The sequence below is a fragment of the Perca flavescens genome, chromosome 6 (assembly GCF_004354835.1).
Source record: "Perca flavescens isolate YP-PL-M2 chromosome 6, PFLA_1.0, whole genome shotgun sequence".
Taxonomy (NCBI): domain Eukaryota; kingdom Metazoa; phylum Chordata; class Actinopteri; order Perciformes; family Percidae; genus Perca; species Perca flavescens.
The window spans coordinates 95,856-111,764 of record NC_041336.1 but is presented as its reverse complement, the minus strand read 5'-3'; the positions used below and the strand labels follow the sequence as shown (position 1 = coordinate 111,764).

Sequence of the window (15,909 nt, the reverse complement as noted above, 5' to 3'; positions counted from 1 at the left end):
GTGAGTTATATATATATATATATATATATATATATATATATATATATATATATATATATATATATATATATATACAGTACAGGCCAAAAGTTTGGACACACCTTCTCATTCAATGTGTTTCCTTTTTATTTTCATGACTATTTACATTGTAGATTCTCACTGAAGGCATCAAAACTATGAATGAACACATATGGAATTATGTACTTAACAAAAAAGTGTGAAATAACTGAAAACATGTCTTATATTTTAGATTCTTCAAAGTAGCCACCCTTTGCTTTTTTATTAATAAGGGAAAAAATTCCACTAATTAACCCTGACAAAGCACACCTGTGAAGTCAGTTACCTGGTTTAGCGTCCGGTCCTGCAGCTGGTTGCCGTTTCTGTCCTGAAAGAGAAAAACAAGACGGAAAATGTTCCATAAACGTCTTTCCGTTATTCTAACCTGCAGCGTTTTCCAGCCGGGCTTTTTTTCTGAAACTTCAACCTAACTAACATACATACATACATACATATACACATACACATACATATATATATATATATATATATATATATACATACACATATATATATATATATATATATATATACACACATATATATATATATATATATACACACATATATATATATATATATATATATATATATATACATACACATATATATATATACATAACTTTATATATAATTAAAGTATAATAAAGTAATATATATATATATATATAACTTTATATATAATTAAAGTATAATATAGTAATATATATAACTATATATAATTAAAGTATAATATAGTAATATATATAACTTTATATATAATTAAAGTATAATATAGTAATATATATAACTTTATATATAATTAAAGTATAATATAGTAATATATATATATAACTATATATAATTAAAGTATAATATAGTAATATATATAACTTTATATATAATTAAAGTATAATATAGTAATATATATAACTATATATAATTAAAGTATAATATAGTAATATATATAACTTTATATATAATTAGTGGTGCACGATTAATCGGCCGCCGATATAATATCGGCCGATATGGCCATTTTTTTACACATCGGTATCGTTCTGATGTCAAAATAGGGCCGATGAATAGAGCCGATGTGAATCATTCCTGTGTATTTGACGTGTGTAGGCTTAGATGTGAGTTTGTGAGAATTTAGATCTAAATCTGACCTGTGGAGGGCAGTAATACGCTTAACAGTGTCTATACTGCTGAAATCAGAAGAAGAAGAAGAAGAAAAAGTGTGGGCGGGGATGTTGGTTTTTGCAGACAGAATCTGCAGCGAAGTGGGACACTGGAAACTTTAGTAGACCACCGGCTCTCGGTGGGCGGGGGAGAGACGAATGTTCGGAAGTAAGAGGTTGCTGTTCGGTTGCTGCGGCCCGCCGTACAGCTTAGTTTGACCAGCGGGCAGCAGCGGCGGCCGGAGTGGGCAGCAGCGGCGGCCGGAGTGGGCAGCAGCGGAGGCCGGAGTGGGCAGCAGCGGCGGCCGGAGTGGGCAGCAGTGGAGGCCGGAGTGGGCAGCAGCGGCGGCCCGGAGTGGGCAGCAGCGCCTGCCGGAGTGGGCAGCAGCGCCGGCCGGAGTGGGCAGCAGCGCCGGCCGGAGTGGGCAGCAGCGGCGGCCGGAGTGGGCAGCAGCGGCGGCCGGAATGGGCAGCAGCGCCGGCCGGAGTGGGCAGCAGCGGCGATCATGGGGGGACATTCTCAGCGGTGAAACGCAAACGGGGGCTGGACCTAGCTAGGTGGAAAGCTAACGCTAGCCAGCCACCTGGTGGATATGGCTTGGGAGTAGAGTCTAAGCAGCGAAGCAAGTGCATTCTGGGATTTGGTGTCTTTCATCCATATGAGCAAAAAACACGTTTTCTGGCTTATCTCGGCCTAGAAGGCACCAATTTCTATAATTTCAAGGGTTAGGCCTAACCCTAAAGTACTTGGCAGTTACTGTACTTCCAGTTTAGACTGCAAAAGCCAGTGTGTGTTCAGTCTAGTTTGTTCTGGCTTCATTTTCACATTTTACCTCTTTCAATACTTTTGGATTTGGCCATTTAAGGCCGACTATACTGTACTTTAAAGTTTTGAACTCTTGTACAATGTTCACAGAATACAGTGACTTGGTCTCAAGTGAGTTAGATGTTTATTGTGAATACTCAGGGTTGGCTTATTCATAGTGTGAATTCAGGACACACTTGTATCCTTTTAAAAATTTATTTTTATATAAATATTTATTTTTTCTTCTGAAAATCTGATGACAGTCATATTTTGCACACAAGTAAAGGTGCCCAATATCAGTTATTAAAAAAAAATTTAAATTAAAAAATTAAATAGTTCCTTATTTGGTTATCATAAAAATTGTGTTCTATACAGAGACATCAACATCGGTAAATATCGGTATCGGCCACAACAGCAATATTAATATCGGTTATCGTATCGGCCACAATTTTCACATCAGTGCATCACTATATATAATCAAAGTATAGTATAGTAATATATATATAACTTTATATATAATTAAAGTATAATATAGTAATATACTGTATATAACTTTATATATAATTAAAGTATAATATAGTAATATATATATATAACTTTATATATAATTAAAGTATAATATAGTAATATATATAACTTTAAATATAATTAAAGTATAATATAGTAATATATATAACTTTGTATATAATTAAAGTATAGTATAGTAATATATATGTAACGTTATATATAATTAAAGTATAATATAGTAATATATATATAACTTTATATATAATTAAAGTATAGTATAGTAATATACTGTATATAACTTTATATATAATTAAAGTATAATATAGTAATATATATAACTTTATATATAATTAAAGTATAGTATAGTAATATATATAACTATATATATAATTAAAGTATAATATAGTAATATATATATAACTTTATATATAATTAAAGTATAATATAGTAATATATAACTTTATATATAATTAAAGTATAATATAGTAATATATATAACTTTAAATATAATTAAAGTATAGTATAGTAATATATATAACTTTATATATAATTAAAGTATAGTATAGTAATATATATAACTATATTTATAATTAAAGTATAGTATAGTAATATATATAACTATATATATAATTAAAGTATAATATAGTAATATATATATATATATATATATATATATAACTTTATATATAATTAAAGTATAATATAGTAATATATATAACTTTATATATAATTAAAGTATAATATAGTAATATATATAACTTTAAATATAATTAAAGTATAGTATAGTAATATATATAACTTTATATATAATTAAAGTATAATATAGTAATATATATATATCTATATTTATAATTAAAGTATAATATAGTAATATATATATAACTTTATATATAATTAAAGTATAATATAGTAATATATATAACTTTATATATAATTAAAGTATAATATATCGGCACCAAAGTGCTTCTGAAAAACTGTTCGCCACCTCAGGAGGGGGAAGCGGGGAACCATCCAAGCTGTGTACAGTAAGGATGGGACACTGTTGACCTCAACTGAGGAGGTAATAGGGCGGTGGAAGGAGCACTTTGAGGAACTCCTGAATCCGACTAATACGCCCTCTATGTTAGAGGCAGAGCTGGAGGATGACGGGGGATTGTCGTCGATTTCCCAGGCGGAGGTCACTGATGTAGTCAAACAACTACACAGTGGCAAAGCCCCGGGATTGATGAGATCCGTCCAGAAATGCTCAAGGCTCTGGGTGTGGAGGGGCTGTCCTGGTTGACACGCCTCTTCAACATTGCGTGGAAGTCTGGGACGGTGCCAAAGGAGTGGCAGACTGGGGTGGTGGTTCCCCTTTTTAAAAAGGGGGACCAGAGGGTGTGTGCCAATTATAGGGGTATCACACTTCTCAGCCTCCCTGGTAAAGTCTACTCCAAGGTGCTGGAAAGGAGGGTTCGGCCGATAGTCGAACCTCGGGTTGAGGAGGAACAATGCGGATTCCGTCCTGGTCGTGGAACAACGGACCAGCTCTTCACTCTCGCAAGGATCCTGGAGGGAGCCTGGGAGTATGCCCAACCGGTCTACATGTGTTTTGTGGATTTGAAGGCGTATGACCGGGTCCCCCGGGAGATACTGTGGGAGGTGCTGCGGGAGTATGTTCGCAAGTCAGGGGACAAGGGTGCGGGAGATTGGTCGGAGAATCGGCGCAGCGGGTGCGGTATTGCATTCAATCTATCGCACCGTTGTGACGAAAAGAGAGCTGAGCCAGAAGGCAAAGCTCTCGATCTACCGGTCAGTTTTCATTCCTACCCTCACCTATGGTCATGAAGGCTGGGTCATGACCGAAAGAACTAGATCCAGGGTACAAGGGGCCGAAATGGGTTTCCTCAGGAGGGTGGCTGGCGTCTCCCTTAGAGATAGGGTGAGAAGCTCACTCATCCGTGAGGAGCTCGGAGTAGAGCCGCTGCTCCTTCACGTCGAAAGGAGCCAGTTGAGGTGGTTCGGGCATCTGGTAAGGATGCCCCCTGGGCGCCTCCCTAGGGAGGTGTTCCAGGCACGTCCAACTGGGAGGAGGCCTCGGGAAGACCCAGGACTGGGTGGAGAGGTCCAGCTGGGAGGAGGCCTCGGGAAGACCCAGGACTGGGTGGAGGGAGGTCCAGCTGGGAGGAGGCCTCGGGAAGACCCAGGACTAGGTGGAGGGAGGTCCAGCTGGGAGGAGGCCTCGGGAAGACCCAGGACTAGGTGGAGGGAGGTCCAGCTGGGAGGAGGCCTCGGGGAAGACCCAGGACTAGGTGGAGGGAGGTCCAGCTGGGAGGAGGCCTCGGGGAAGACCCAGGACTAGGTGGAGGGAGGTCCAGCTGGGAGGAGGCCTCGGGGAAGACCCAGGACTAGGTGGAGGGATTATATCTCCAACCTGGCCTGGGAACGCCTCGGGATCCCCCAGTCGGAGCTGGTTAATGTTGCTCGGGAAAGGGAAGTTTGGGGTCCCCTGCTGGAGCTGCTCCCCCCGCGACCCGACACCGGATAAGCGGACGAAGATGGATGGAATATAGTAATATATATAACTTTATATATAATTAAAGTATAATAAAGTCAAAAATATAAATGAGCTGATTTACCTTCGCGGAGCCAGTCGACTCAAAAGATCCGTTCAGAGAACCAGAGTCACCGTCTGAGAGAGAGACAGTCAGACAGACAGGTTAGAAAGAGACAGGCAGACAGGTTAGCGAGAGAGACAGATAGACAGGTTAGAAAGTGAGACAGACAGGTTAGTGAGACAGACAGACAGGTTAGAGAGAGAGGCAGACAGACAGACAGGTTAGACAGACAGGTCAGAGAGAGAGGCAGACAGAGAGACAGGTTAGAGAGAGAGACAGATTAGAGAGAGACAGGTTAGAGAGAGACAGATTAGAGAGAGAGACAGGTTAGAGAGAGAGACAGGTTAGAGAGAGAGACAGGTTAGAGAGAGAGACTTACTGCTGATCTCGGGGTTCCCGTTGGAGGATTTCTGGACGTTGGAGTTCAGCAGCAGCTCGCTCAGTTTATCCACTGAAACAGAAACACAGTCACTCTCATTATATATAAAGTAAATATAAAATATTTAAAATATATATATATATATATATATATATATATACATATATATATATATATATATATATATATATATATATATATATATATATATATATATATCAGACTGACCCTGAGTAATATATATATATATATATATATATATATATATATATATATATATATATATATATATATATATATATATCAGACTGACCCTGAGTAATATAAATATATATATATATATATATATATATATATATATATATATATATATATATATATATATATATCAGACTGACCCTGAGTAATATAAATATATATATATATATATATATATATATATATATATATATATATATATATATATATATATATATATATCAGACTGACCCTGAGTGATGGCAGCAGTGAGCAGTGGCTCGGCCTGTGGAGCCTGAGGAGTGTTTGCTCTGAACAGATTCCTGCAGGAGGAAGAGGAGATCTCCACTCCTCCTCTTCCTCCTCCTCCTCCTCCTCCTTCTTCTTCTTCTTCTTCTTCTTCTTCTTCTTCTCCGTCTCCTCCTCCTCTCCCTGTGGCCTCCACCAGGTCTGAGAACAGCGTGACGCGCTCCTGCAGGAGCTCCAGAACCTCCCGGTCCTTCTGCTGGATATCAGCTGCACACACACAACACAGTATTACACACACAACGTAGTATTACACACACAACACAGTATTACACACACAACGTAGTATTACACACACAACACAGTATTACACACACAACGTAGTATTACACACACAACACAGTATTACACACACAACGTAGTATTACACACACAACACAGTATTACACACACAACGTAGTATTACACACACAACACAGTATTACACACACAACGTAGTATTACACACACAACACAGTATTACACACACAACGTAGTATTACACACACAACACAGTATTACACACACAACGTAGTATTACACACACAACGTAGTATTACACACACAACACAGTATTACACACACAACACAGTATTACACACACAACACAGTATTACACACACAACGTAGTATTACACACTCAACGTAGTATTACACACTCAACGTAGTATTACACACACAACGCAGTATTACACACAAACACACAGGAGCTCCAGAACCTCCCGGTCCTTCTGCTGGATATCAGCTGCACACACACAACACAGTATTACACACACAACGTAGTATTACACACACAACGTAGTATTACACACACAACGTAGTATTACACACACAACACAGTATTACACACACAACGTAGTATTACACACACAACGTAGTATTACACACACAACACAGTATTACACACACAACACAGTATTACACACACAACGTAGTATTACACACACAACGTAGTATTACACACACAACACAGTATTACACACACACACAGTATTACACACACAACACAGTATTACACACACAACGTAGTATTACACACACAACACAGTATTACACACTCAACGTAGTATTACACACACAACGCAGTATTACACACACACACACACACACACACACACAGTATTACACACACAATGTAGTATTACACACACACACACAACACAGTATTACACACACAACGTAGTATTACACACACAACATAGTATTACACACACAACACACACACACACACACACACACACACAGACACAGACACTATTGTGAGAATAACTGGCAGAGAAAGAGGAGAAGAAGAAGAGAAGGTTGTACCTCTGAGTCGTCGCAGTAAAGCTTTGTCTTCAGTCTCGATGAGAGGAAACTCGTCTCTGGACGGACAGCTGCACAAAAACACAATGCAGGGTCACTCACTGATAACTGAGACTCTCTCAGACTCTCCCAGACTCTCCCAGACTCTCCCAGACTCTTTCAGACTCTCTGAGACTCTCCCAGACTCTTTCAGACTCTCTCAGACTCTCTCAGATTCTCTGAGACTCTCCCAGACTCTCTCAGACTCTCCCAGACTCTCCCAGACTCTTTCAGACTCTCTCAGACTCTCCCAGACTCTTTCAGACTCTCTGAGACTCTCTGAGACTCACCCAGACTCTTTCAGACTCTCTGAGACTCTCCCAGACTCTTTCAGACTCTCTGAGACTCTCTGAGACTCACCCAGACTCTTTCAGACTCTCTCAGACTCTCCCAGACTCTTTCAGACTCTCTGAGACTCTCTGAGACTCACCCAGACTCTTTCAGACTCTCTGAGACTCTCCCAGACTCTCTCAGACTCTCCCAGACTCTCCCAGACTCTTTCAGACTCTCTCAGACTCTCCCAGACTCTCCCAGACTCTTTCAGACTCTCTCAGACTCTCCCAGACTCTTTCAGACTCTCTGAGACTCTCTGAGACTCACCCAGACTCTTTCAGACTCTCTGAGACTCTCCCAGACTCTCTCAGACTCTCCCAGACTCTTTCAGACTCTCTCAGACTCTCCCAGACTCTCCCAGACTCTTTCAGACTCTTTCAGACTCTCTGAGACTCTCACAGACTCTTTCAGACTCTCCCAGACTCTTTCAGACTCTCTGAGACTCTACCAGACGCTCACAGACTCTTTCAGACTCTCCCAGACTCTTTCAGACTCTTTCAGACTCTCCCCAGACTCTCCTAGACTCTCTGAGACTCTCCCAGACTCTCCAAGACTCTCTTAGACTCTCCTAGTCTCTCCAAGACTCTCTTAGACTCTCCTAGTCTCTCTGAGACTCTCCCAGTCTCTCTGAGACTCTCTGAGACTCTCCTAGTCTCTCTGAGACTCTCCCAGACTCTCCAAGGCTCTCTTAGACTCTCCTAGTCTCTCTGAGACTCTCCCAGACTCTCCAAGACTCTCCTAGTCTCTCTGAGACTCTCCTAGACTCTCCCAGAATCTCCTAGACTCTCCCAGACTCTCTTAGACTATCTTAGAATCTCTGAGACTCTTCCAGACTCTCCCAGACTCTCCCGGACTCTTCCAGCCTCTTCCAGACTCTCTCAGACTCTCCTAGACTCTCCCAGACTCGTCAAGACTCGTCAAGACTCTCCTAGAACTCCCAGACGCTCCTAGAACTCCCAGACTCTCGCAGAATCTTCTAGACTCTCCCAGACTCTCCAAGACTCGTCAAGACTCTCCTAGACTCTCAGACTCTCCAAGACTCGTCAAGACTCTCCTAGACTCTCAGACTCTCCTAGACTCTCAGACGCTCCTAGACTCTCAGACGCTCCTAGACTCTCAGACTCTCCTAGACTCTCAGACGCTCCTAGACTCTCAGACTCTCCTAGACTCTCAGACTCTCCCAGATAATGAAGATAGTATAATAATAACCTGAAAGTAGCGTGTTGAATGATAGATGAACAATAGATATAATATAATATAATTACCTGAGAGCAGCCTGCTGGATGATATATCTATATATATATATATATATATATATATATATATATATATATATATATATATATATATATATATATATATATATAGATAGATAGATAGATAGATAGATAGATAGATAGATAGATAGATAGATAGATAGATAGATAGATAGATAGATAGATAGATAGATAGATAGATAACATATAATATAATAATATAATATAATATCATATAATAATATAAATAATAATATAATATAATATTACCTTAGAGCAGCTTACTGGATGATATATCTATATATATATATATATAACATATAATATAATAATATAATATAATAGATATAATATAATATCATATAATAATATAAATAATAATATAATATAATATTACCTGAGAGCAGCTTGCTGGATGATATATCTATATATAAAATATAATATAATACAAATAATAATATAATATAATATAATAAAATATAAATAATAATATAATATAATTACCTGCTGGATGATCTATATATAATATAATATAAATAATAATATAATATAATAATAATATAATATAATATATATTAATATAATATAAATAATATAAATAATAATATAATATAATAATAATATAAATAATATAAATAATATAAATAATATAATAATATAATAATATAAATAATAATATAATATAATAAAATATAAATAATAATATAATTACCTGCTGGATGATCTATATCTATCTATATATATATAATATAACATAATATATATTAATATAATATAAATAATATAAATAATAATATAATATAATTACCTGCTGGATGATCTATAATATAATATAATATAATATAATAATAATATAAATAATAATATAATACAATAATAATATAATATAATATATATTAATATAATATAAATAATATACATAATATAAATAATATAAATAATAATATAAATAATAATAATATAAATAATATAAATAACAATATAATATAATAATAATATAAATATTATAATATAATTACCTGAGAGCAGCTTGCTGGATGCGGCTCATCCAGGTGCGCCGGTCGTCTTTGGAGGAAACGTGCAGCTCGTACATCTCTGGAGGCATGGAGGCCGATATCAGGTACATCCCTCGCTCCTGATTGGCTATGTCTCTGACGATCAGGTTGTTCAGGGACACCACAGGAGACTTGTCCTGAGACACAGACAGACAGGTACAGGGTCAGACAGACAGGCAGGGGGAGAGACGGGTACAGGGTCAGACAGACAGGAAGGGGGAGAGACAGGTACAGGGTCAGACAGACAGGCAGGGGGAGAGACAGACAGAGCTGCAGGTGTTCAGGTGTTCAGAGTCTACAGAGCTGCAGGTGTTCAGGTCTACAGAGCTGCAGGTGTTCAGGTCTACAGAGCTGCAGGTGTTCAGGTCTACAGAGCTGAAGGTGTTCAGGTCTACAGAGCTGAAGGTGTTCAGTTCAGGCTGCAGGTGTTCAGGAAGGTGTTCAGGTCTACAGAGCTGCAGGTGTTCAGGTCTGTTCAGGTCAGAGCTGCAGGTGTTCAGGTCTACAGAGCTGCAGGTGTTCAGGTCTACAGAGCTGCAGGTGTTCAGGTCTACAGAGCTGCAGGTGTTCAGATCTACAGAGCTGCAGGTGTTCAGGTGTTCAGGTCTACAGAGCTGCAGGTGTTCAGGGTCTACAGAGCTGCAGGTGTTCAGGTCTACAGAGCTGCAGGTGTTCAGGTGTTCATGTCTACAGAGCTGCAGGTGTTCAGGTGTTAAGGTCTACAGAGCTGCAGGTGTTCAGGTCTACTGAGCTGCAGGTGTTCAGGTCTACAGAGCTGCAGGTGTTCAGGTCTACAGAGCTGCAGGTGTTCAGGTCTACAGAGCTGAAGGTGTTCAGGTCTACAGAGCTGCAGGTGTTCAGGTCTACAGAGCTGCAGGTGTTCAGATCTACAGAGCTGCAGGTGTTCAGATCTACAGAGCTGCAGGTGTTCAGATCTACAGAGCTGCAGGTGTTCGGGTGTTCAGGTCTACAGAGCTGCAGGTGTTCAGGTAAACAGAGCTGCAGGTGTTCAGGTAAACAGAGCTGAAGGTGTTCAGGTTAAGAGAGCTGCAGGTGTTAAGGTCTACAGAGCTGCAGGTGTTCAGGTATACAGAGCTGCAGGTGTTCAGGTGTTCAGGTCTACAGAGCTGCAGGTGTTCAGGTAAACAGAGCTGCAGGTGTTCAGGTAAACAGAGCTGCAGGTGTTCAGGTTAAGAGAGCTGCAGGTGTTAAGGTCTACAGAGCTGCAGGTGTTCAGATCTACAGAGCTGCAGGTGTTCGGGTGTTCAGGTCTACAGAGCTGCAGGTGTTCAGGTAAACAGAGCTGCAGGTGTTCAGGTAAACAGAGCTGCAGGTGTTCAGGTAAACAGAGCTGCAGGTGTTAAGGTCTACAGAGCTGCAGGTGTTCAGGTATACAGAGCTGCAGGTGTTCAGGTCTACAGAGCTGCAGGTGTTCAGGGTCTACAGAGCTGCAGGTGTTCAGGTCTACAGAGCTGCAGGTGTTCAGGTGTTCATGTCTACAGAGCTGCAGGTGTTCAGGTGTTAAGGTCTACAGAGCTGCAGGTGTTCATGTCTACAGAGCTGCAGGTGTTCAGGTGTTCAGGGTCTACAGAGCTGCAGGTGTTAAGGTGTTCAGGGTCTACAGAGCTGCAGGTGTTCAGGTCTACAGAGCTGCAGGTGTTCAGGGTCTACAGAGCTGCAGGTGTTCAGGTGTTCAGGGTCTACAGAGCTGCAGGTGTTCAGGTCTACAGAGCTGCAGGTGTTCAGGTCTACAGAGTTGCAGGTGTTCAGGGTCCACAGAGCTGCAGGTGTTCAGAGTCCACAGAGCTGCAGTTGTTCAGGTCTATAGAGCTGCAGGTGTTCAGGTCTATAGAGCTGCAGGAGTTCAGGTCTACAGAGCTGCAGGTGTTCAGGTCTATAGAGCTGCAGGTGTTCAGGTCTATAGAGCTGCAGGTGTTCAGGGTCTACAGAGCTGCAGGTGTTCAGAGTCTACAGAGCTGCATGTGTTCAGGGTCTACAGAGCTGCAGGTGTTCAGGTGTTCAGGTCTACAGAGCTGCAGGTGTTCAGGTCTACAGAGCTGTAGGTGTTCAGGTCTACAGAGCTGCAGGTGTTCAGAGTCTACAGAGCTGCAGGTGTTCAGGGTCTACAGAGCTGCAGGTGTTCAGGTGTTCAGAGTCTACAGAGCTGCAGGTGTTCAGAGTCTACAGAGCTGCAGGTGTTCAGGTGTTCAGAGCTGCAGGTGTTCAGGTCTACAGAGCTGCAGGTGTTCAGGTATACAGAGCTGCAGGTGTTCAGGTCTACAGAGCTGCAGGTGTTCAGTGTCTACAGAGCTGCAGGTGTTCAGGTGTTCAGGTCTACAGAGCTGCAGGTGTTCAGGTGTTCAGGTCTACAGAGCTGCAGGTGTTCAGGTCTACAGAGCTGCAGGTGTTCAGGTCTAGAGAGCTGCAGGTGTTCAGGTCCACAGAGCTGCAGGTGTTCAGGTCCACAGAGCTGCAGGTGTTCAGGTCTACAGAGCTGCAGGTGTTCAGAGTCTACAGAGCTGCAGGTGTTCAGGGTCTACAGAGCTGCAGGTGTTCAGGTGTTCAGGTCTACAGAGCTGCATGTGTTCAGAGTCTACAGAGCTGCAGGTCTTCAGGTCTACAGACCTGCAGGTGTTCAGGTCTACAGAGCGGCAGGTGTTCAGGTGTTCAGGTCTACAGAGCTGCAGGTGTTCAGGTCTACAGAGCTGCAGGTGTTCAGAGCTGCAGGTGTTCAGGTCTACAGAGCTGCAGGTGTTCAGGTGTACAGAGCTGCAGGTGTTCAGGTTTACAGAGCTGCAGGTGTTCAGGTCTACAGAGCTGCAGGTGTTCAGATCTACAGAGCTGCAGGTGTTCAGGGTCTACAGAGCTTCAGGTGTTAAGGTGTTCAGGGTCTACAGAGCTGCAGGTGTTCAGGTGTTCAGGGTCTACAGAGCTGCAGGTGTTCAGGTGTTCAGGGTCTACAGAGCTGCAGGTGTTCAGGGTCTACAGAGCTGCAGGTGTTCAGGTCTACAGAGCTGCAGGTGTTCAGGTAAACAGAGCTGCAGGTGTTCAGGTAAACAGAGCTGAAGGTGTTCAGGTGTTCAGAGCTGCAGGTGTTCAGGTTTAGAGAGCTGCAAGTGTTAAGGTCTACAGAGCTGCAGGTGTTCAGGTATACAGAGCTGCAGGTGTTCAGGTCTACAGAGCTGCAGGTGTTCAGGGTCTACAGAGCTGCAGGTGTTCAGGTCTACAGAGCTGCAGGTGTTCAGGTGTTCATGTCTACAGAGCTGCAGGTGTTCAGGTGTTAAGGTCTACAGAGCTGCAGGTGTTCAGGTCTACAGAGCTGCAGGTGTTCAGGTGTTCATGTCTACAGAGCTGCAGGTGTTCAGGTGTTCAGGGTCTACAGAGCTGCAGGTGTTCAGGTCTACAGAGCTGCAGGTGTTCAGGGTCTACAGAGCTGCAGGTGTTCAGGTGTTCAGGGTCTACAGAGCTGCAGGTGTTCAGGTCTACAGAGCTGCAGGTGTTCAGGTCTACAGAGCTGCAGGTGTTCAGGGTCCACAGAGCTGCAGGTGTTCAGAGTCCACAGAGCTGCAGGTGTTCAGGTCTATAGAGCTGCAGGTGTTCAGGTCTATAGAGCTGCAGGAGTTCAGGTCTACAGAGCTGCAGGTGTTCAGGTCTATAGAGCTGCAGGTGTTCAGGTCTATAGAGCTGCAGGTGTTCAGGTCTATAGAGCTGCAGGTGTTCAGGGTCTACAGAGCTGCAGGTGTTCAGAGTCTACAGAGCTGCATGTGTTCAGGGTCTACAGAGCTGCAGGTGTTCAGGTGTTCAGGTCTACAGAGCTGCAGGTGTTCAGGTCTACAGAGCTGTAGGTGTTCAGGTCTACAGAGCTGCAGGTGTTCAGAGTCTACAGAGCTGCAGGTGTTCAGGGTCTACAGAGCTGCAGGTGTTCAGGTGTTCAGAGTCTACAGAGCTGCATGTGTTCAGAGTCTACAGAGCTGCAGGTGTTCAGGTGTTCAGAGCTGCAGGTGTTCAGGTCTACAGAGCTGCAGGTGTTCAGGTATACAGAGCTGCAGGTGTTCAGGTCTACAGAGCTGCAGGTGTTCAGTGTCTACAGAGCTGCAGGTGTTCAGGTGTTACAGAGCAGGTCTCACAGAGCTGCAGGTGTTCAGGTCTACAGAGCTGCAGGTGTTCAGGTCTACAGAGCTGCAGGTGTTCAGGTCTAGAGAGCTGCAGGTGTTCAGGTCCACAGAGCTGCAGGTGTTCAGGTCCACAGAGCTGCAGGTGTTCAGGTCTAGAGAGCTGCAGGTGTTCAGGTCCACAGAGCTGCAGGTGTTCAGGTCCACAGAGCTGCAGGTGTTCAGGTCCACAGAGCTGCAGGTGTTCAGGTCTAGAGAGCTGCAGGTGTTCAGGTCCACAGAGCTGCAGGTGTTCAAGTGTTCAGGTCTACAGAGCTGCAGGTGTTCAGGTCTATAGAGCTGCAGGAGTTCAGGTCTACAGAGCTGCAGGTGTTCAGGTCTATAGAGCTGCAGGTGTTCAGGTCTACAGAGCTGCAGGTGTTCAGGTCTACAGAGCTGCAGGTGTTCAGAGTCTTCAGAGCTGCATGTGTTCAGGGTCTACAGAGCTGCAGGTGTTCAGGTGTTCAGGTCTACAGAGCTGCAGGTGTTCAGGTCTACAGAGCTGCAGGTGTTCAGAGTCTACAGAGCTGCAGGTGTTCAGGGTCTACAGAGCTGCAGGTGTTCAGGTGTTCAGGTCTACAGAGCTGCAGGTCTTCAGGTCTACAGACCTGCAGGTCTTCAGGTGTTCAGGTCTACAGAGCGGCAGGTGTTCAGGTGTTCAGGTCTACAGAGCTACAGGTGTTCAGGTCTACAGAGCTGCAGGTGTTCAGAGTCTACAGAGCTGCAGGTGTTCAGGGTCTACAGAGCTTCAGGTGTTCAGAGTCTACAGAGCTGCAGGTGTTCAGGTCTACAGAGCTGCAGGTGTTCAGGTCTACAGAGCTGCAGGTGTTCAGGTGTTCAGAGCTGCAGGTGTTCAGGTCTACAGAGCTGCAGGTGTTCAGGTGTTCAGGTCTACAGAGCTGCAGGTGTTCAGGTCTACAGAGCTGCAGGTGTTCAGAGCTGCAGGTGTTCAGAGCTGCAGGTGTTCAGGGTCTACAGAGCTGCAGGTGTTCAGGTGTTCAGGTCTACAGAGCTGCAGGTCTTCAGGTCTACAGACCTGCAGGTCTTCAGGTGTTCAGGTCTACAGAGCGGCAGGTGTTCAGGTGTTCAGTTCTACAGAGCTACAGGTGTTCAGGTCTACAGAGCTGCAGGTGTTCAGAGTCTACAGAGCTGCAGGTGTTCAGGGTCTACAGAGCTTCAGGTGTTCAGAGTCTACAGAGCTGCAGGTGTTCAGAGTCTACAGAGCTGCAGGTGTTCAGGGTCTACAGAGCTGCAGGTGTTCAGGTCTAGAGAGCTGCAGGTGTTCAGGTCTACAGAGCTGCAGGTGTTCAGGTCTACAGAGCTGCAGGTGTTCAGGTGTTCAGAGCTGCAGGTGTTCAGGTCTACAGAGCTGCAGGTGTTCAGGTGTTCAGGTCTACAGAGCTGCAGGTGTTCAGGTCTACAGAGCTGCAGGTGTTCAGAGCTGCAGGTGTTCAGAGCTGCAGGTGTTCAGGTCTACAGAGCTGAAGGTGTTCAGGTCTACAGAGCTGCAGGTGTTCAGGTCTACAGAGCTGCAGGTGTTCAGGTCTCAGAGCTGCAGGTGTTCAGGTCTACAGAGCTGCAGGTGTTCAGGCTCAGAGCTGCAGGTGTTCAGGTCTGCAGGTGTTCAGGTCTACAGAGCTGCAGGTGTTCAGGTCTACAGGTCTGTTCACAGAGCTGCAGGTGTTCAGGTCTACAGAGCTGCAGGTGTTCAGGTCTACAGAGCTGCAGGTGTTCAGGTCTGCACAG

At 43.1% G+C, this 15,909-nt stretch overlaps 1 protein-coding gene across 1 annotated transcript in view; it reads right to left on the bottom strand.

Annotated features, from left to right (window-relative positions):
- The window catches only part of LOC114556714 (rho guanine nucleotide exchange factor 2-like), a 40,833-nt gene that overhangs the window by 12,707 nt on the left and 12,217 nt on the right, over positions 1-15,909 (bottom strand). Inside the window, exons 6-11 of the mRNA XM_028579748.1 lie at positions 9,977-10,149; positions 7,333-7,400; positions 5,992-6,255; positions 5,503-5,574; positions 5,145-5,197; positions 344-385 (exon numbers count right to left, since the gene is read on the bottom strand). Of these exons, the coding sequence (XP_028435549.1) occupies positions 344-385; positions 5,145-5,197; positions 5,503-5,574; positions 5,992-6,255; positions 7,333-7,400; positions 9,977-10,149 (672 nt within the window). The remainder of the gene's footprint in view (positions 1-343; positions 386-5,144; positions 5,198-5,502; positions 5,575-5,991; positions 6,256-7,332; positions 7,401-9,976; positions 10,150-15,909) is intronic.